Source organism: Scleropages formosus, chromosome 4, assembly GCF_900964775.1.
Source record: "Scleropages formosus chromosome 4, fSclFor1.1, whole genome shotgun sequence".
Taxonomy (NCBI): domain Eukaryota; kingdom Metazoa; phylum Chordata; class Actinopteri; order Osteoglossiformes; family Osteoglossidae; genus Scleropages; species Scleropages formosus.
The window spans coordinates 20,679,497-20,701,459 of NC_041809.1; the positions used below are offsets into that span (position 1 = coordinate 20,679,497).

At 42.9% G+C, this 21,963-nt stretch overlaps 1 protein-coding gene across 1 annotated transcript; it reads left to right on the forward strand.

The window, feature by feature from the left end:
- Nucleotides 1–8,977: 8,977 nt before the first annotated feature.
- Nucleotides 8,978–21,414, forward strand: ppp2r1ba (protein phosphatase 2, regulatory subunit A, beta a). Its single transcript, XM_018755505.2, has 15 exons — nt 8,978–9,079; nt 10,870–10,960; nt 11,326–11,426; nt 11,538–11,770; nt 12,264–12,411; nt 12,535–12,690; nt 13,877–13,991; nt 14,094–14,164; nt 15,637–15,771; nt 16,802–16,975; nt 17,297–17,357; nt 19,059–19,213; nt 19,455–19,597; nt 19,761–19,852; nt 19,948–21,414. The coding sequence occupies exons 1-15, from the start codon at nt 9,002–9,004 to the stop codon at nt 19,962–19,964; spliced, it is 1,770 nt and encodes a 589-aa protein (XP_018611021.1). The 5' UTR covers nt 8,978–9,001; the 3' UTR covers nt 19,965–21,414.
- The last annotated feature ends 549 nt before the right edge of the window (nt 21,415–21,963 follow it).

Genomic DNA, 21,963 nt, shown 5'->3' on the forward strand with positions numbered 1-21,963 from the left:
ATTTGAACCATCCTGTGTACTGTGCAAGGATATTTGAACAGTGTTAACTGTGAATTACATTATCAAATAAAAGACTGTCTTAAAAGGTGTCGATTATCTTCAGTCCCTCACTATCAACAACTACTTGTCCTAATGCAGGATCCCAGAATACCAGAACACATCCTGCAATCTTAGGCCTCTAGGATGGGTAGGATACTTCACGGATGAGACGCCAGTCTGTGTATATCTTTATGTCAGCAAGTAATAATGGCAAATAAAAACACCAATAACGGCAACAACTTTTTGGATATCAAAAGTTTTTGAATCACCTGTGAATCTATATTTGTTTTACTTTCAAATGGACAACTAAAAATGTAAAGAAAAATAGTAACATTTAGAAATCCCATTTTAATGATTTGATTTGTTTTTAAAACTTTTTCAATGTAATGGCTCATACATTAGTCACCTGACTAGCTCACCAACTACTGAGGTATTTAATTTAGAACTGGGGGTATTATGTTCAGTTCAAACATGAACTTTTATGTTATCTGTATGCATCTGCAGCTATTACCTTGGCCACAGGACCACCAGGTGGATCAGAGAGGGCCTATTTCCAGGCTTCTCTCACTTTGCTATAGAAGCTTTTGAGCACTGCCTTGGATGTCATGCCACAGTGAAGCCATACCCTTGGATTCAGCCAGTATGTCTCAGTGAATCCACTTTGAGAATAGCAGCAGCTAGACAACAGATGGTTGAGGCATGTCTCAAGACACTGTGCTTTGTCTTGGGACAAGCAAATCAGTTTGACTCAGAAGATGGCATTATTACAGTGGAGCCAGTCTGCATGTGTATGTTTTAGTGAAGAAGGAGTGTACGTGTATTTATGCACAAGCGTGTGTGGTCTTTGGGGGATTAGCATCTCTGCTGACGGCATGTTGAGCTGTAGGACTCTAAAGAGAATTGTGATCCTCTTTAAACCCTGCTGATGACACTAACCCCAGTGACGCAAAGACCCCTTTGAAGAATGAAAGAAGATATTTATATAAATACACTTTTTTCCGGACACTGTTCTCACCCTGTTTATTATTACAGTCTTAATCCTTAGGAAAAAGAGGAGACAACCTTGGGTCTGACAGAAGCAAATCTGTTAACCACTACTCCAAATGGTCAGTAGACACAAAGAACTTTGATTTTGCAAATAACATGCTTCATATTAATCCACTAAGATGTTTTGGTCTAATGTAGATAAGGTAATACTGTAAGAAACAATCAGCTGGTATGTAGACATGTCCCTACCCTCAGCAAGGTTAGCATTTTCAGTATGGCAGGATCAGGCTGTACAGGCAGATGTTCTCATCATATCCTGATAGCCAGTCAGATGGCCTTGAGTCACTTAGACAAGAACTTAGGCAAGATCAGCAGATTACCTCAGTTGTAGATATATGCATAAACAAGCCCTTATGACTTGTGAATATCAAAAACCTCATTTAATAACTGAATTGCTGGGCTTTGTGTGTAATTGCAGTGACCACTGCAAACCAAAAATTTAGTCCAGTTTAATCTCTCCATGTGACGGGCAAAATGCAGTCATGAGGGGATAGAAGGATTGTTTGTAATGTCACTGGTGATGTACAGTGCCTTCAGAAAGTATTCAGACCTCTCCACTTTCTCCACACTTTGCTGTGTTTTAGACATATTACAAAATGGTTTCACTCATTTTGCATCAATAAAGTTACAATATCCTATATATAACAAAAAAGAACAAATTTTTTAGAATTTCTTGCAAATTTATAAAATTATACTGTGAAACTTCTCATTTACATAAGTATTCAGAGCCTTTACTATGGCACTCCAAAGAGAGCTCAAATGCATTGTGTTTCTTATTATTATCTTTGAGATGTCTCCAGAACTTGCCTGTAATCCACCTGTGGCAAAATGACTAGAGCGGACCTGATTTACAAAGGTGCACACCTGTCTTTATAAGGTCCTACAGTTCACATTTACATTGAGTAACAACCAAACAGCAAAGTCCAAGAAACCCTCTAAACCTCTGAGCAAGAATTGTGTAAATGAAAAGACATGGAAAAGGGTATAAAAAATCTGCAATGCATTGAAGGTTCCCAGGAGCACAGTGGCCTCTGCTACTATCAACTGATAAAAGTTTGGAACCATGAAAACTCTTTTTAGATCCAGCTGCCTGGTCAAATTGGGTATTCGGTTAAGGGCCTTCATCAGAGAGTTGACCAAGAACCCACTGGCCACTAACAGAGCTTCAGAGATTCTAAGTACAGATGGAAGAACCTGCTGGAAGGACAACCATCTTGACAGCACTCCATCACTCAGGTCTCCATGGTAGAGAGCCTAGACAGAAGCCACTCCTGAGTAAAAGGCATATGACAGATTCCCTGGAGTTTCTCAAATGGCACTTAAAGGACTCTGAGAATATGAGGAAAAATGTTCTCTGGTCTGATGAGACAAAAACTGATTTTTTTGACCTGAATGCCAAACAACACGAAAACAAGGTACCACTCATCACCTGGCTAATATCACCCCTACAATGAAGCATGGTGGTGGCAGCACCTTGGTGCAGGGATGCTTCTCACTGGAAGGGACTGGAAGACTGGACAAGATTGAAAGAAAGATGAACAGAGCCAATTAAGACAAGTCACTGAAGAAAACGTGATCCAGAGCCAAGCACATAGCAAAGATAATTCTAGGGTGGTTTCAGACAGGCCACACAAAGTCTCTGAATGTCTTTGTGTGGCCTGCCAAAGTCCAGACTTGAATCCCAGAGAAAATCAGTGGAGAGACATGAAGACTGTAGTTCATTAACACTCATCCAATCTGATACAAGTTCTCCAGTAAAGAATGGGAGAAACTGCCCAAATCCCAATTTGTAAAGCCTTTACAAGCATATCCGAGAACACTGACAGCTGTAAGCACTGTCCTACAAAATACTCAATAAATACGTATGTAAATGGGAAATTTCCATCCATCCATCCATCCATCTTCCTCCGCTTTTATCCGGGGCCGGGTCGCGGGGACAGCAGTCCGAGCAGAGTCCTCCAGACTTCCCTCTCCCCGCACACCTCCTCCAGTTCCTCTGGGGAAATCCCAAGGCGTTCCCAGGCCAGCCGGGAGACATAGTCTCTCCAACGTGTCCTGGGTCTGCCCCGAGGCCTCCTCCCAGTGGGACAAGCCCGGAACACCTCCGCAGGGAGGCGTCCAGGAGGCATCCGGAACAGATGCCCGAGCCACCTCAACTGGCTCCTCTCGATGCGGAGGAGCAGCGGCTCTACTCCGAGCTCCTCCCGGGTGACTGAGCTCCTCACCCTTCCCTAAGGGTGCACCCAGCTACTCTGCGGAGGAAACTCATTTCTGCCGCTTGTATCCGCGATCTCATTCTTTCGGTCATGATCCAGAGTTCATGACCATAGGTGAGGGTAGGAACGTAGATCGACCGGTAAATTGAGAGCTTCGCCTTACGACTCAGCTCCCTCTTCACCACAACAGACCGGTACAATGACCGCATTACTGCGGACGCCGCACCGATCCGTCTGTCAACCTGCCGCTCCATTTTTCCCTCACTCGTGAACAAGACCCCGAGATACTTAAACTCCTCCACTTGAGGGAGCAACTCGCCCCTAACCCGGAGGGGGCAATCCACCTTTTTCCGACTGAGAACCATGGCATCGGATTTGGAGGTGCTGATTCTCATCCCCGCCGCTTCGCACTCGGCTGCAAACCTCCCCAGTGCACGCTGCAAGTCTTGACTTGATGAAGCCAACCAGGACCACATCGTCCGCAAAAAGCAGAGACGAGATCTCGCGGCCACCAAAACAGACACCCTCCGTTCCCTGGCTGTGCCTAGAAATTCTGTCCATGAAGATAATGAACAGAATCGGTGACAAAGGGCAGCCCTGGCGGAGTCCAACATGCACCGGGAACAGGTCTGACTTACTGCAGGCAATGCGAACCAAGCTCCTGCTCCGGTCATACAGGGAACAAATAGCCCGTAGCAGCGAGCCCTGAACCCCATAATCCCGAAGTACCTCCCATAGGATGCCACGAGGGACGAGGGACACGGTCGAATGCCTTCTCCAGGTCCACAAAACCCATATGGACTGGTTGGGCAAACTCCCACGAACCCTCCAGCACCCTAGTGAGGGTATAGAGCTGGTCCAGTGTTCCATAGCCAGAGCGAAAACCGCATTGCTCCTCCTGAATCCGAGGTTCGACTATCATTCGGATTCTCCTTTCCAATACCCTGGCATAGACTTTCCCAGGGAGGCTAAGGAGTGTGATCCCCCTGTAGTTGGAACACAATCTCCGGTCCCCTTTCTTAAAAAGAGGGACCACCAGAGGCACCGTTCCCGAACTCCACGCGATGCTGCAGAGGCGTGTCAGCCAAGACAGCCCCACAACATCCAGAGACTTGAGAAACTCGGGGCGGATCTCATCCACCCCCGGAGCCTTGCTACCGAGGAGTTTTTTGACTACCTCAGCAACTTCAGCCAGGGTAATGGACGAGTCCCCCTCCAAGTCCCCAGCCTCAGCTTCCTCTACGGAAGGCGTGTCGGAGGGATTGAGGAGATCCTCAAAGTACTCCTTCCACCGCCCGAGGACATCCTCAGCTGAGGTCAGCAGCGCACCACTTCCACTGTAAACAGTGTTTGTGGAACACCGCTTCTCCCCTCTGAGTCGCCGGACGGTTTGCCAGAATCTCTTTGAGGCCGACCGAAAGTCTTCCTCCATGGCCTCACCGAACTCCTCCCAAGCCCGAGTTTTTGCCGCGGCGACTGCCAGAGCCGTGCTCCGTTTGGCCCGTCGGTACCTGTCAGCTGCTTCAGGAGTCCCATGAGCCAGCCAGGCCCGATAGAACTCCTTCTTCAGCTTGACGGCATCCCTTACTTCCGGTGTCCACCACCGTGTTCGGGGATTGCCGCCGCGACAGGTGCCAGAGACCTTATGGCCGCAGCTCCGAACCGCCGCCCCGACAATGGAGGCGCGGAACATAGTCTATTCAGACTCGATGTCCCCCACCTCCCTCGGGACCTGGTTGAATCTCTGTCGGAGGTGGGAGTTGAAGACCTCTCTGACAGGGGCCTCCGCCAAACGTTCCCAACAGACCCTCACTATGCGTTTGGGCCTGCCAGGTCTATCCAGCTTTTTCCCCCGCCATCGAATCCAACTCACCACCAGGTGGTGATCAGTTGACAGCTCAGCCCCCTCTTCACCCGAGTGTCCAAGACATATGGCCGAAGGTCAGAAGAAACGACTATAAAGTCGATCATCGACCTCCAACCTAGGGTGTCCTGGTGCCAAGTGCACTGATGGACACCCTTATGCATGAACATGGTGTTCGTTATGGATAAACCGTGACTAGCACAGAAATCCAATAACAACTCACCGCTCGGGTTCAGATCAGGGAGGCGTTCCTCCCAATCACGCCCCTCCAGGTATCACTGTCGCTGCCCACGTGGGCGTTAAAGTCCCCCAGTAGAACGACAGAGTCCCCAGTGGGAGCGCTTTCCAGCACGCCCTCCAGGGACTCCAAGAAGGCCGGGTACTCTACATTGCCACTAGGCGCATAAGCACAAACGACAGTGAGAGACCGTTCCCTGACCCGAAGGCGCAAGGAGATGACCCTCTCATTCACCGGGGTAGACTGCAACACATGGCGGGTAAACTGGGGGGCTATTAATAAGCCCACACCCGCCCGCCGCCTCTCACCCTGGGCAACGCCAGAATAGTGGAGAGTCCACCCTTGGTCGAGAAGAGTGGTTCCAGAACCCAAGCTGTGAGTGGAAGTGAGCCTGACTATATCTAGACAGTATCTCTCAACTTCCCGCACCAGCTCAGGCTCATTCCCCGCCAGTGAGGTGACATTCCAATGGGAAATTTCCATTCTTTATTTTTTTAAAATTGAGCAAAAATTCCGACCAATGGCAACAAGAAATCTATTCAATCCATTCTGAAATAAGTCAGTTTGTAAGTCGCTTTGGAGAAAAGCATCAGCTAAATGAATAAATGTAAATGTAAATAAGTCAATAACACAAAAGAGTGTGGAAAAAGTGGAAGGGTCTGAATACTTTCTGAAGGCACTGTATATTGTTAAAGAGCTGATGTTATTGTGAGCCACAGAGCTTAATCGCAACATCTGTCATCTGCCATAGATAAGAGCCCTATCTCTACACTGGTGGTGCACAGGAAATACAATGGGATGGACTAGGTTAACAAAAACTGGACTCATAATGAAAACTGACAGCTTTTGGTGTTGCTATTGCTATTGCTGTCTGGGGCATGGCCAGGTATTGCACCACTAAGTTCCAGTCAAGCAGACAGTAGAACTAAGCTCTGCAGCTTGCTAATTGGCATGTTTTGCAGTCTCCGCATATTCTTTCTGTTACTTTACCTTAATTTTTTTTTAAGTTATTTTGGATTTAGCAAATTGATGTACATTGTGTTCCTTGCTTCTTTTTGTAACATTATAATGTCTGTAGACTACAACAGGAAGATTGCTCATATGTCAAAAATGACAGAATGGGAGTCCTAGGAACAATTGTGTACATTAGATTTCCAGAAAATCAACATTCAATCTCAAAAGGATTTACCCCAATTACCAAAAGGACAATTTGTTCAGTAACGGGTTGTTCTTTGCTACAATGGTTTTTTTTTTTTTTGTTTCCATGAATTCTAAAATAGAACATCAGTAACCTTACATCAACAAATAAGTTGTTCTAAGAACAAATGTCAAAATTAATTAGAATGAATATGAAGAGTTTTTATGGTATAGTTTTTTCACTTTGATATGGATAAATGTGACCATGGCAGCAAAGGTGCATTGTAATACAGGATATTAGCAAAAGGAAACGTACTATTGGAGGTGATCTCTTGTTTGTCCTTTAAAGTTCTCATGCAAAACTCCCATCTTTTTCTTTTGTCTTTCTGAAAATGTGTGGAGTATTAATAGCATGAATTATGGATGTCATAGTTTTAATCAGACATAAATTAGTGACTGAATGAAACAAACAGGCTTTCATCATGGGGGCAGGGCAGATGGCCAGGATGTGTTTTGATCCATTTGTTTTCAGGGTTTCAGATTCTCCTCAGTGCTAAGTGTAGCCTGTGACATCCGGGATCCTTGCTATAAAGACCACAGTGGACATAACTGTACCACCATGTTGGCAGTGTCTGCATAATCTACTTTTTTATCTTCTCCTCTGCCCTGCAACACACACAGTCTGTAATCCTGAAATCTAATTCCATTATTGATCCATAAGCACAACTGAAATTCTAATCTCCACTCTTCAAAAATTAATGTCTTAAACACTTTATGGAAATATCTTGTGTCCTTGGTGGCCTTCCTTCCAGGTCAAATAAAATGACATAGGGTACAAATCAGAAAAATATGCAGAAATAAAGGAGGTCATACTCAACCAGGAACAGGTCAGCTGCATTAATGTCTGGTCTCTGAGTCTGCTGGATTCCCTGTCCCCTCACTGCACGATGATTTAGCAGATTGACAGGAAAATTGCTCCTTTCCAGATCATTCTCCATTTAAGACCCAAGGAAAATATGCCTTCAAAGCTGACAAAATGCACAACAATTTATATATATATATATATATATATATATATATATATATATATAAAACATATAAAACTAGTACAGAATTGAAATACATACTGGCACATACCACATACACCAATACTTCATAATTAATTTATTGCCTACCATTAATGTATTTTTTGTGAATTGCTAAGTCTTTTATGAAAAGAAGCTTGCAATCTTACCAAGTCGTACCGGTTGGGTATTTTACTGGGACATTTCATGTAAATAGTACCACAGCAGCCCTCATTTGGAAGTCTGCATACTTAACTACTATACTTCATAAATATACGTCCCGTGTTGTGTACTCGCAGCACACACACACTCTCTCTGAACTGCTTGTCCCATACAGGGTCACGGGGGAGCCAGAGCCTAACCCAGCAACACAGGGCTAGAGCGAGAGGGGACACACCCAGGGCAGAACACCAGTCCATCGCAAGGCACCTCAAGCGGGACTCGAACCCCAGACCCACCAGAGAGCAGGACCTGGTCCAATCCACTGCACCACCGCATCCCCCCTTTGCAACATACACTTATGAGAAATGAAACTTGGACATAAACAAAGCAGTTATTATCAACACCTGCATGTATCCCAGCCCAGTGGCCCAGAGCATGGAAACAGGATAAATGAGTCCTGGAATCTACTGGAAATATAGGAAAACATGTTCATTTGTGGAGGAACGAGCCGCCCTTCGCGCGCGGGATCGTTTGACGTCATTGACACACTGGCCTCGAGCTACCTAATTACCTCCGCCCGCATGCTCCGTTTAGCTAGTTCCTTTTTTGGAGTTTAAGAGATTTCTCAATGGAAGTCGACTCAAGATGATTGTTGTGACCATGTATTCTGTTTTCTTCAACAATTTCACTATGCGAGGCTCGAAATTAGTAAGACTTAGTGAAATTGGAAAAAAACTGGAGTGCAGAAATGAGGCTTCGCAACAAACCACCTGACGGTGCAGCCGAAGGTGTGTCACCGACATGGATAAGCAACAATATAACTTAACTCCAGATTTATTCTTTTATAACTATTTCCATTTAAGATGATGTGTTTTTAATTTGAAGCTTATAATTCTAGCGAACACACCCAGTTATTGATATTCGGTCATTTCATCACACATTTCATGTAGAACCTATAAAATGGGTAAACCGAACATTTAATTTCACCAGCTAGTACTACAAGTTTCTTAACAGACCTCCATGACAGGTATTAAACTGACTTGAATATTGCTTATTCGCCTGACCAGAATTGTTCTGACCTATTCTGAGAATGACGTAACGCCTCCCAAGCTTTGTGACGTTATTGACGTAGAATCGGACCAATCAGCTTATTGTCATGTTCTACAGGCCCGTGTCCTCTCTGCAAGAAACCCCGTAGCGTTGGGCTAGCCGGAAGTAGCTGATAGTATTCAAAATGGCTGGAGCTGATGGAGACGATTCTCTCTACCCTATTGCAGTACTCATTGATGAGCTACGGAATGAAGATGTTCAGGTAAATTGAATTAAGTTACATACATGATTCTTGTTTTTTTTTTTTTTTAAAAAAAAACTCTAAATTGAGCACTTGATGTATCGTTCGTTAACGGTCACGAGAATTCATGACCAGGCCCGTAGCCGGCGAACGCTAGCTAACTTAGCTAGCGTGCCAGTCGGCCGCGAGTTTTTTATTTTTTATTTTTTTAAAATCACTTGCTTGAAATAGCGGTTATTTTTCTGTTCGCTTAGATATAGCTATTACGTTTCTGTACTTCATATTAAAGTGAACATGGACGTTGCCCTCATTTCGCCAGAGTTGTTCTGTTTTGACTCCGTGAATCGCGGCGAACGGACGCGGTATGCGGTGAGGCGCGGCGGCCGGGCCGTCGCGTCGGGAAAACTGACAAGAGCTCCCAGTCGTTTTTCAGGCATCCTCCCTGTCTCGCAATCTAATGCTCTTTTTCTTTAACTAAACCAAATAATAATGTACAGGCTTCTATTATATATATTATATACACGAGAGAGACTCAATATTTAATTTTGAGTGTGTATCAGATATGGGCCCGAAGATTATAAAATTGGGTTGTTTTGCAGTCTGACCATTCCTGGTTCAAATCTCATTTTAAATACCTTTGAAAGTATGCCCACTGATTGTAAAGCTAATGCGATAAGAACCAAGATGCTGTTGTATAATTGGGTAATAAAGTTGATTATTTTACACTAAGTTGCTCGTGACAAAGGTATCATATTAAACATGGTACTAACATTGTAATTGATTTATCAGTGGCTCTGTACTCCTGTTTTGGTCCAGTGACTGTATTGATTTTAATTTTTTAAAGACAGAGCCACACCACTGTGTGTTTCATATGTATGTATGAATGAATGTATTTGCTTGTTGTCATAGTCAGTTAAAAAAGTGGCATTTTGATGCTTGGCGATTAACACAGAACAGGTTTTTTTTTTTTTTTTTTTCCCCTCCCCCTTCTAGAATTTGCAGTCAGATTAATTGGAATGATCGTTTTATCAGTAGTAATTACAGTTTTACACTTGAACCATATGTCCAAGTGGATGTTTTTCTTAAAATCTGAAATTTAGAAATGGACCCTTCATGGGAGTCATGTACATGTTGGTACCAAATCAAATTTCCTGACCACTATCTATGTAAAGAGGAATGGCTAGGCACAGTTTTATGAATAGTAGATTAAATACCTTGTCTTTGGATAGTTATATCATTGTTTGTGGGAGTGATTATCATTAAGACCCTTGTATTTTTATGGAGGAATTGTGGCAGTAATCAGCTTGTTTACAGCAGCAGAACAGCACTGCGGACGTGCTGATGTATGAATGCTGGTGGGTGTTGGGGCTAATCTGTTGCCATGGCAGCCTATGCCTGAGCATTTCTTTTCCAGGCTAAATATATACCTTGGATGTACTGCAGTGCTTCTCAAGCAATTGTAAATTAATGCCCTCCCAAAAAAAAAATATAAAAAAGGGAAAAAAAAACAAAAGAATGGAGACATGATTCATAAACTGGTATTTGTTGTAGGTGGCAAAAAGCTTTAAGATAGAAATCAAAACTTAAATTTCAGATGTGTCTAAAGTGACACGTGTGCAGTGAAATAAGGCTTTGGTACAAGTAATTATTTGTCATGTTTTACTTTGAAAGTACATTATAGCATTACAGCTGCACAGACAAAAATCAGTGCCCAGTTATTCCATTTTCTCATTCTGTTCTCAGGCGCTCAGGATTGTCTTTACGCAGTCAAGTCTTTGTAAAAGACTTTTTATTTTGGTCTCTCCCCATAGTTGCGGCTTAATAGCATCAAGAAGTTGTCCACCATTGCATTGGCACTGGGTGTGGAGAGGACACGTACAGAGTTGCTCCCCTTCCTAACTGGTACGTTCGTTGTTTTCCTTGTTGGCTGTGAAGCTGGTTCCATGCTTTTCTTCAGAAATGGGCTTTCTTATCCAGTTGTGTTGTATTAAATGTTGCCTATGAAATCTATTACATTTTTTCCCTGCAAATTATAATGCAGTTAAACACTTACAGTGAAGGAATGCAGAATGCACAAGGGGTTAGTAAAGTGCTCATCTGAAATTGTCTTCAAAATTCACATTTCTCTGTAACCAGTAACATTCTGAGCATGGCAGCATCATTATCAGTTTCCCTGCTGCATGTCACAAAAGTCCCTGCGCTCCATATCTCTGCTCTGTGCAGACTACCATTTGAAAGAAGAAACCTTTTCTCCTACTCTTTACCAGATACTATCTATGATGAAGATGAAGTTCTCCTTGCACTTGCTGAGCAGCTGGGCAACTTCACCATGCTGGTTGGGGGTCCTGAATATGTCCATTGTCTACTGGTAAGTCTGGATTATCCCTTGCCTCTGTTCAGTGGTGGAGCTAGGAGATTTTTAAAAAAAAAAAAAAAACCCTGCTACATTTACCTTTTTTCATCTTTTTGCTTCCTTCAGCCTCCACTGGAGAGCCTGGCTACTGTGGAGGAGACAGTGGTGCGTGACAAGGCTGTTGAATCCTTGCGCAAGATCTCCCACGAGCATTCACCTGTGGACCTGGAGGTGCACTTTGAGCCCCTTGTGAAGCGTCTGGCCAGTGGTGACTGGTTCACCTCACGCACCTCTGCCTGTGGCCTCTTCAGTGTCTGTTACCCCCGTGTCTCCAGCACTGTCAAGGCAGAAATTCGGCAGTGAGTTCTTCCCCGGGCTGTATGGTCCCTTGTGTTTATCCTTTGTCTGTATTGAGTACTTCATTTTTTTTTTAATTTTTTTTTTTTTTTACTTTGAGAAACAAAGTGTGGAAATGCAAAATTCCTCAACATAACTCTTTACAGTGTTTTGGCAAATTGCAGGTTACTGTGGTGCAACGCTGTACTGTTCAGGTTGTTCCTGAACTGGTGTTCATAAAGTAAGCGTGAACGGGGACTTACTGTTCAACAAGGCCACAACCTGTTCTTTTAGCTTGTATTCTAGCTGATCTTTATGTGGTCAAAAGATATTTCTTTTTTTTTTTTTTGTTCCACTGAAGTTTTTGGAAAGGAGATTTATATATCTGATTGAAATGGTTGAAATATTTCCTTTGGTCATTGTGGTCAGCTGGTTAGACCTGCAGAATATTTGTGGCACAACTTGTTGTTCTGTCTGAGAAGGTACTGCATTTCAGTTGGATTGCTGTGTCCATAGGCACTTCCGCACGCTGTGCTCTGATGATACCCCCATGGTGCGCCGTGCTGCTGCTTCCAAGCTAGGTGAATTTGCCAAGGTCCTGGAGCTTGAGTATGTGAAGAGCGACATCATCTCACTCTTTACTGCATTGGCCTCCGATGAGCAGGTGTGGCACCTGTGATATTGACCTGGAGATGTGTTATGTCTGAAGTTTATGTATTTAAACCATTTTTGTCCTCCTAGCTGTATTTGCTAAAAGTATGTCCTGACCAGTTGTGTACATCCCCAGGACTCTGTTCGGTTGCTAGCTGTTGAAGCTTGTGTGAGCATTGCCACACTGCTTCCTCAAGAGGACCTAGAGGCCCTGGTGATGCCAACACTACGTCAGGCTGCTGAGGACAAGTCATGGAGAGTACGCTACATGGTGGCTGACAAGTTCTCAGAGGTGAGGGTGTCATTTGTGTGAACATAGAATATTACATAGTACTTTTCAGATCATATGAATTCTTAGTGCTGTGTAAGCAAGGTGTTACCGGGCATAATGGTAAATAAATTATTCCTTCACCTTTTCCACAAAGACAACAGATTAAGGTCTCATTTGTTGACGTATGGTTTCTTTTTTTTAAATTTCTTAGTAATTTTTATAAATTATTTTGTACGTTCTGTTTACACAAAGATTATTGTAGCGTGTCAAATAAGGTTTTTGTAGGTACAGGGTTAATCATGGTGTTTGGCTTTACACATGTCAGCAGCAGAGCAATGTAACACTACAGGCAGTTTAGTTACCAGTACACCTGAAACAAAATCAGGGCACCTGGAGGAAGCGCACACTTCTGATGTGCAGTACACAACTACAGAAAAACTATGGAAAAAAAAAAAAAAAATGAAAGGGAAACTGCCTTATGTTATAACTGTTCAATCTTGCAGTAATTGTATCCATTTTGTTGATATTTGGTGATATTTGAGAATAAATGTGTGTTAGTTTTGAGGCCCAGGAGTGCACAACTTAAAACACTTGCTTCAATTTTATCTTAACATTAAGAATTTACAATTTTGTCACAAATGCATTACCTTCCTGAGGTGCATGAAGACTGTAAACTTTTTTTTTTTTTAAACAGATGTTAAAGTTCGGTGTGCTCTACACTTGAAGGCTGTCTTTTATCCACTGTTCAAGTTTGCAACTTTTTGCTCTTTAATCTTTTCTAGCATATAATACAGCATTTGGTTGTTTGGCATGACAGTACATTTACTTATTTTTTTAGCTGCTTTTCCCCAAATCAACTTGTTAAGCTTTCTTCAATTTACTCATTTATACAGCTGGGCATTTTTTTTATTTACAGAAGCAATTTAGGATTAGTTCCTTGTTCAAGGTGGGGTTCAAACCTCCATGCTTTGGTTCCAGTGGCACCAGCTTTAACAACTATATTATCAGTTGCCCAGTAGGTGAAATGCTGGTTCTACAATCCAGAAAAAGTACTTGGTTCTAAACTTTTTTTTTTTCTCTTCATGAGATTTATAAAAGCTTCTTACTGAAGCTTACATAGGTTGATGAACTTCAAAATCAATTTCTTGCTGTGCTTACCCTCAATCAATGAAGTATAACAGCAGACATCTGTCTCTTGTCACTGCAGCTCCAGAAAGCTGTGGGCCCAGAGATCACCAAGAATGATTTGGTGCCAGCCTTTCAGAACTTGCTGAAGGACTGTGAGGCTGAGGTCCGTGCTGCAGCAGCAAATAAGGTCAAAGGTGAATACTTTTTTTTTTGTACCCCCACCACCTTCCTTCCTGTAAATCTGTGCATGCTTCACTATCCAATGGGTTTGCTCTGACACAGACATCTGTTGTCAGAGTTCTGTGAGAATTTGCCAGAAGACAGCAGGGAGACCATCATCATGAGCCATATTCTCCCCTGTGTGAAGGTAAGACTTCATTTTCTGTCTCACTGGTGATCATTGTTGGGTGAATGTTTTAAGTTTATCTCGAGTGACAGTTACTTATTACTTCATTGATATGCTTCTGTTAACGGAGTAGTTTTTACACCTGTGACAGGTGTCATTTTTGTGATTCTGATAAGTTTTTCTGATCCAAAAGGTAAGATTTTTTGTTTTTGTGTAAGGTTTCTCCACTTTTGTGGCAAACTAAATTTTGTGTAGTTTTTCTCTTTTTGGACTTAGATTAAATTTAGGACCCTGCTGAAGTCAGGTTCTGTAGTGGAGGTTTAAGTTCACTAGCAGTGAAATGTCAAAAACATGGTGGGTTTCAGCACAGTCCTGGTAGGAAGAGAGCTGTAGTAAGAGTGCTGCAGGTTCTTTACTTGTTGTCTTGGGTTAACCTTCTCTACAGCTTAGCTTTTAAGGGCTCTTCAGGTGGCTCAACATTGTCTAATCAACATTTCTAAAGTAACCATTGGGTGCCAGTCAAGTGTTCTATAAATATTTTGAAGTGAGCAATGCATTTCTTCTTTGAATGGTCAATGGCTTTTAGTTTTTCTGAACAACTGAAGTCAAGGCTGGCTTTTGTCAGAACAGCAAGAGCTGTAGTACATCAGTATAGCAGCACATTACTTGGCAGACTTCTGTGGGTGCTTTCAAGATGAGGTAACTGCCTTAGCATTGCTAGTGTCACTGGCTATGAATTTAAAAATGGCTCATTTAGAATAAAAGAAAAGGACTAGTCAGTGAACCTGGCTGAATCTGCTGATTTGTCGCTTAAAACAAAATGTATTGAACTGGAACTGTTGGGTGTTGGGCTTATTAGAGATCACGCACAGATTTTCTTGAGTACATGTAAGAATGAACACCATGGTGAAGTATAATTTAAGTTGGATATCTGGGGCTGAGAGTCCACTGTATGTGCATGTTTCAGGTTTGCATTCAGATTTTAGGAACATAAGCTCTCAGCATTCTGCTAATGATCTATCTGTGTCCCAGCTGCCTTTGGTGTGAACAGTCACAAGGGTTTAGTGGGATAAGAATGCATGGAAGCTATGGCTGGTCTTTCTGAACTTTGAATACATGATGTCAAGGCTGTGAATCCCATACTACTTTCTGGCATGTAGGTAACGCTGTGGTGGTTTTGCCTCTCCTGTAACAGGTGACTCTTGGAGCTGAACCAGGACAAGTTGGATAACATTTTAACTTAAAATATTGAGTTAAATCTGTCTTCTGGCAAGCTGCTCTATACAGTACAATTTAATTCCTGTGGGCATCAAGTTTTCTCAAATGCATCAGCTAGACTTTGTTCAAGACTTGTAATGTTGGAGGAGTTTTTACATTTATTCAGTTAGCAGACGCTTTTCTCCAAAGCGACGTACATGTCAGGTTTTTAATGAAGAAAATGTTTGCATCTGTGTTTTGCTGTCATTTGAGTCTTTGTCATTCTGGCTTTGCAGGAGCTGGTGTCTGACACAAATCAGCATGTGAAGTCTGCCCTGGCCTCTGTAATCATGGGTCTCTCTACCATTCTGGGCAAAGACAACACCATTGAGCACCTGCTACCCTTGTTCTTGGCCCAGCTTAAGGATGAGGTACATCTATCCCCAGCTACTGTACTACTGGGGAAATTCATCTCCTTTGGGGATTTTCCTGAGAGCATTATATCTCACACCAGACCTGTGATGTTCAGGTTGTTTTTGCACAAGATTTACATGTGCATCACTCGGTGACATGACATGCTGTCCAAAAAATGTATGGGATGTTGGAGTTGCTTGTTTAAGGTATTTGGTATAATGTTAATTTAGGTTCCTGGGCTCTTAGGTTAATCTTATGTTTGCCAGGCACAGACAAAACTGGGTTGTAAGCTCTACTTGTCTTTAAGTGCTCTTATAGATCCTCTGAAGCACCTGGGTACGTGAACGAACAGGAAACCCATCTCCGCCACTCAGCCTTTTTTTATTTGGCTAGAATTTCCATTTAAAATTGATCTGGTGTTCTCAGATTTAAGCAGCTGCTTTCAAGTCCTTGCAGCAGTGGCAGTTGAAATTAGCAGCTCTATAGTCTGTCCAGGTGTGGAGCTGCACTCCCCTGTGACAAAGGGGGGCAGCTGCCAGAAGATGAGCAGTCAGGTGGCCATCTGCGTCAGAAACAGCACCCCTTCTGCCCTCCTCACGCTGTGCTTAAAGCTAAGAGAAGGCTGTTCATTGAGTTTGCTCTCGCCTCCTGGGCACCCAGTGCACTTACATGAGCTATTGTCATTCCATCTGTTCCAGTGTGATTAAGGTAGCACAAGCGCTGTCCTAGCTAACACCAGAGCACACACAGTAGAACACTTCATTTTTAAACCCCCTTTTCCTTGCAATACAGAAATCCTTTGATTCACAAATTAAGTTTCTAATTTATTTGTTTTAGGGGATGTAAATAATCTCAGTATTACTCATAAACCAAAACAAGGTTTTGTTTGTTCCATTACACTACAGCACAGCAATCATTTGACAGCTGGTGTCACTGCATTTCCTAATGTTTATTTAGACCACTGTTAGGCATGACAGGATTGTATCTTTGAATCCAGCTTGAGTTGACAACTTTTGTTTTTGGTGCTTTCTTACTCTCACTGCATAGTGCCCAGAGGTGCGTCTGAACATCATTTCCAACTTGGACTGTGTCAATGAAGTCATCGGGATCCGCCAGCTGTCCCAGTCACTCTTGCCTGCTATTGTGGAGTTGGCTGAAGATGCCAAGTGGAGGGTGCGGTTGGCCATCATTGAGTACATGCCTCTGCTGGCAGGGCAGCTGGTGAGTTCTATACCTGTAGACTCAAAATGCTCCACTGCTCAGGTTCTGTATGCTTGGCAGGTCTCTGTTGAGAGTTGCCTTACGAAGTGTCATGCTGTCTGCTCTACATCAATTCTTGAAATGAGCTGTTTGCATTGTTTATTTTTCTCTGTATACTGGGATTATCCAACTTGCCTCAGTGTTCCTTTGAGGACACTGAGCAAGTCAGGAGGTTGTCATGACCAAATTGAGCAAAGTGATCAAATTTCTCTGAAATTCTGTGGATGTGGACAAGGGCACACTGCCCACTGAACCACAGCTGTTTCCTTTCTCTTGTTCTAGGGTGTGGAGTTTTTTGATGAGAAGCTGAACTCCCTCTGCATGGCGTGGCTTGTTGACCATGGTAAGCTTTGCCTCAGATATCCTGTGATGCATTCTAGGGTGTTTTAGCCTGTAATGAAACTTGTGGGGAGGGCATCGTGGGAAGAAATGTGGAGTGGATTTGACTTTGGTATGAGGTTTTAACTCCCCTCCCCATATATGGAACATGAAGCCATGGAGCAGTGGCACGTATACTGACTTTTCTCTGGACAGCATGACGTTGAGGGGAGGACTCTTATGGCCCAATGGGGCTGAGTGCTCTAACCCCACACACAAACATGCATACCGGGTTGCTCGGGGGAGAGGCGTTCTGCACCGATTTCAGGCTGTTGCCTTTCTGCTTCGTTGACAGCATCTGATAAAAGTCGTGTACCACGCCTTCTGCTGTGGCTCGGACGTGCTCTCTGGATGCGCTCTCCTTCGTTCAACCTTCCTGCATGTGAGCTTATTAACTAGGTCAGCAGAGCTGTGGCTGAAGCTGTATATGGAATGCAGTGAGGCTTTGAGGCTGCTGTGTTTCTCACCCAGCTGCTGAGCAGTCTGGTCCTTTTGCTTCAACTTTTTCCTGTTTGCATTGGGAAAAGTGTAAACCAGCACCAGAGTTATCTGTGAAAAAGTTGAGCTTGAATTTCATATTTATACCCAGGGATTTAGCACATTGCTGGTCTTTGCCCCTAGTGATCTGTAATGAGGACTGTGGGATTACTGTGGGCTATTTGTGGCAACTGCCCTAGTGATTGGGGATCAGTGTTGCATAAATGTTTTAAGTTTGTCAATACTGCTTACCCACCCCCTGTTGTGAGAACATTGTGAAGTGTCAGTTACTGAAACTATGATTAATTGGTATCTCCAGGTTTTTGTCTGGTTAATTTTTTACAAAATGAAAATGGTTTGATTTGGTGTTACTCATAAGGACTAAGGTTCAACTTGGATGTGGGTTGAGAACATCTGAACTGCTTTGACTTTTTGTTGGGTGTCTGGGTTGATGATTGAACTGCTGGGAAGTGCATTTCCCAACAGTGATATAGTTTATTTGTAGTTAAAACCCCCACTGAGGTTTTTGTGAGAGTATTTTGAATGATCTCATATGGAGCAGCCCTAATCAGCCTGCTTGCTTGTTTTACCTTTTCCAGTTCCTTCTTGCATGAGAGTGCTGTTTCAATGCATATGCACCATTGACAAAGCATAGGAGGAAGTGTTGTTAAATCTACTTGGGGTTCCAGACCGTAAGGTCTGGTGCCCAATGAAAAGTAAGACTTCACTGAGTTATACTTTAGCACCCTTGGCATTAAGTGATGGGGCCAGCTGTGCAGTGGAGGTCCAGTCTGTGTACCTCTTGAAAATGTGGTGTGACTGGTTCCTCACACTCCCCCACCCCTGTTTCCCATTTTCATGAGACGTACTCTGTAAAGAAGCAGGTGTACCATCTGGCTTTCTCCTACTGATCTACTCTGCCTTAAACCACTGTCTTGTCCCAGAAACAAGCAGACATTCAATTTATTTTATTTATTTTGTTTAAGAAGTGCGAACAAGGTGGTGTTGCAACAAAATTTAAGGGTGTATATCATTCTCACAGGTCTTGCTGCCTTGCACCCATTAGAGACATGTTTTGTCATGGGCATGTGAATTATACCTGTAGTGCAGTCAGGATGCAATGAATGCATCACACACTTCCTGTCACTACTGTATGGATGAGTTATCAGTGGGCTTCACTTGTTCCTAGTTTATGCCATCCGAGAGGCAGCCACTTGTAACCTGATGAAGCTGGTCGAGAAGTTTGGAGCAGAATGGGCCCAGAACACTATTGTCCCCAAGGTGCTGGGGATGGCCAATGACCCCAACTACTTGCACAGAATGACCACTCTGTTCTGCATCAATGTGAGTCTGGAGTATCTTTAGTTTTTCCTTCAGTTTCTGCAATGTTCCTCAGTGTGCCTTTTTGGCTGCTTGTGTGGGCGTTTGGATATATTTAAACTTGTATGCATACAAATGTGACATTTTACTCAAGTTTGGCATCAGTGTGGGCTGTTAGAGCCTTTATTCTAATAATAGTGGTCTTAAAACAGTGCCCTGTGTTTTAATGTGGTGGTATTTTAGAATGCATGGTTTTGCATTTCAGGCACTGTCTGAAGCCTGTGGACAGGACATCACCACCAAGCAGATGCTGCCTGTGGTTCTCAAGATGTCCAATGACCAGGTGGCTAATGTGCGTTTCAACGTGGCCAAATCCCTGCAGAAGATTGGCCCAGTGCTGGATAGCAAGTATGTATTTCACAACTTTTGGGGCAGGATGGGTGGGTGACAAGATTTTCTGAATTTTTATTTTCTTTAAAATTAGAAAGGTACTCTGTAAATATGTCATTCTAGATATTGCTTAGAGTTCTTTGGGGATACTGTGGAGATGAAAACCATGTGTCTTCTATAGTGCCCTTCAGACAGAGGTCAAGCCAGTGCTGGAGAAACTTGCCACAGATCAAGACATGGATGTGAAATACTTTGCCCAGGAAGCCATAAGTGGTATGTTTCACTGGGTTTGGCCAAAACTGAAATGATTCTAACAAACCTTACTGCTGACCTGTGAGACCCTAACTGTTTTATTTCCTCTTCCACAGTTCTTGCCCTGGCCTAAATTACCTGTTTGACTTTCTGCTGAAGATACAACACATGGCCCACAACATACCGCACTGTATTTATTGATATCCAGGATCAACTGGCTGCTTATAGAGGAAAAGTTTTTAAGCTGTATAAATGTTTTCCTCCCATCTTTGCTTTTGGTGGTAGTGGATGTTCAGAGGAAGCAGATGAGTTTTTGTTTTGGCCTTTTTTTTTTTTTTTTTTTTTTTTCCTCTTCCCCTCCCCCCTCTCTTATTGGCAGTGCTTGCTGTATATTACTGCATATAGCAGAAAATGAGCTCAGTAAATTTTTGTGGACTATGATGTCTGTACAAACACACATTTCACCCATTTACTTCACATTGCTGCTGTCTGTCCTTTCAGCATGGATGTTTGTGTTACTTCTAAGCCTGATGTCTCCTGACAGTTTGACCCCCGGCCAAAATTTTCCATCTTTTTCATTGTTCTCTGTACATTTATGTTGAGGAGCTTCCCTGGCATGCCTAGGGGAAGGCTGTTCTACTCCCCTTTTTTTTTTTTTTTTTTTTTTTTTAAAAATCATGTCCTACAAGCTGCCCTCCAATTGGGGAGTGCAACTTTTGAGAGACATGAACACAGCGTGGAAGAGATGGGATGAGTAACATGAGATCGATTTTTGTTCTTGTGTGTTTGGAAAGCTTTCTGTTGATCACATGTCTGCATATTCTTCTCGGTAAAATGCATATTTAATTCTGATACTCAGCCCTTACCCCCCTGCCAGCTGTCATGATTCTTTTGTGATCTGTGCACAAAGGAACTTAAAACAAGGGACCATCACATGTTGCTGTTTTAGGATATTTTAAACTTTGTGCCCTCTAGTAGGACTGTAGATTTAATGCCAGGAGGCCAGTGGCCTGACTGTATGCTATTAATCTTTAATCTTGGTCATTATGGGGTATTAACTGTAACTTCCCTCCCTTCTTGTGCCAGTGGCTGTTGTGGAAAAAGTGGATTCAGTTGAACTGTTTCTCATTCCAATGTAAGGGACTTCCTGTCTTCAATCTGTAAAAGTTTAAAAAAAAAAAAAGGAAAAAAAAAAGAAAACCTTGCTTTTTTTTTTTTTTCTGTAATGTCTGAAATTCTCAGCACCAGTGGGCCGTGTGCATATGTGTGTTGGCATGTGATCATTTTATCATGTAAAACATTAACCCAACTGCAGCAAAAGAGGAGACAATTATCAGTGTGACATTCATTTGGGTGCTGGGTATCACTGCATGTTGGATGTAGCAGGAGGGTAGATTAATGTCAGCATTCATAAACTAACTTGCTTGCTTTCTCTTGCTGTTTGGCGCATTTGAAATGTTTTAGAATTTAAACTAAATCTTGTTCTGTGTCACTAGAATGTGTTGCTTTTATATTGAATGACACCCCCTTTAAGAAAAGACTCACTGTACTGTAGGGGGAAATTAATAAAGTAATGAAATGTTTTGTGTTTTAAGTAGAGTGGATGTGTCTGCAAACATGCACAAGACACATCTTAAAGTTACATGGAACATTTGTGCTCAGAGTGCTGGAAAGCTACAGGTATCTGCTGAGCTGGAAGGAACAGGCCATAGCTAATGCACAACAGCCTCTAGATTTCATCCTGTAGAGCTGTACCTGAAATGTCTTCACAACAGTGCATTAATGCGAGCGCTTCCTTAGATGGGTTTTTTTCCTCTCACCCCCCAACCAACACCTCTTCTGCTGTACCTTCAGCGTGTTTAATTGGAATTAACCACAAACTAGCTGCAGTAATGTTTCGGCAGCCATTTAGAACTGTTACATTATACGGCTATTTGTTACAAAAAAGACACTAACCTAGTTTTAGCTGTTGCTGTCACACAGAGGGCTACATGGCTGTGCTTCTCTAGGGCAGGGGGTCAGGATGAGAATGTATAATTCATTTTTGAATGTTGGGTTGAGGCAGGATGTACCACCTTCAACATTTCAGCCCTAGCCACCCACCTGGAATTTTCACATAGTACTGTGTGAAG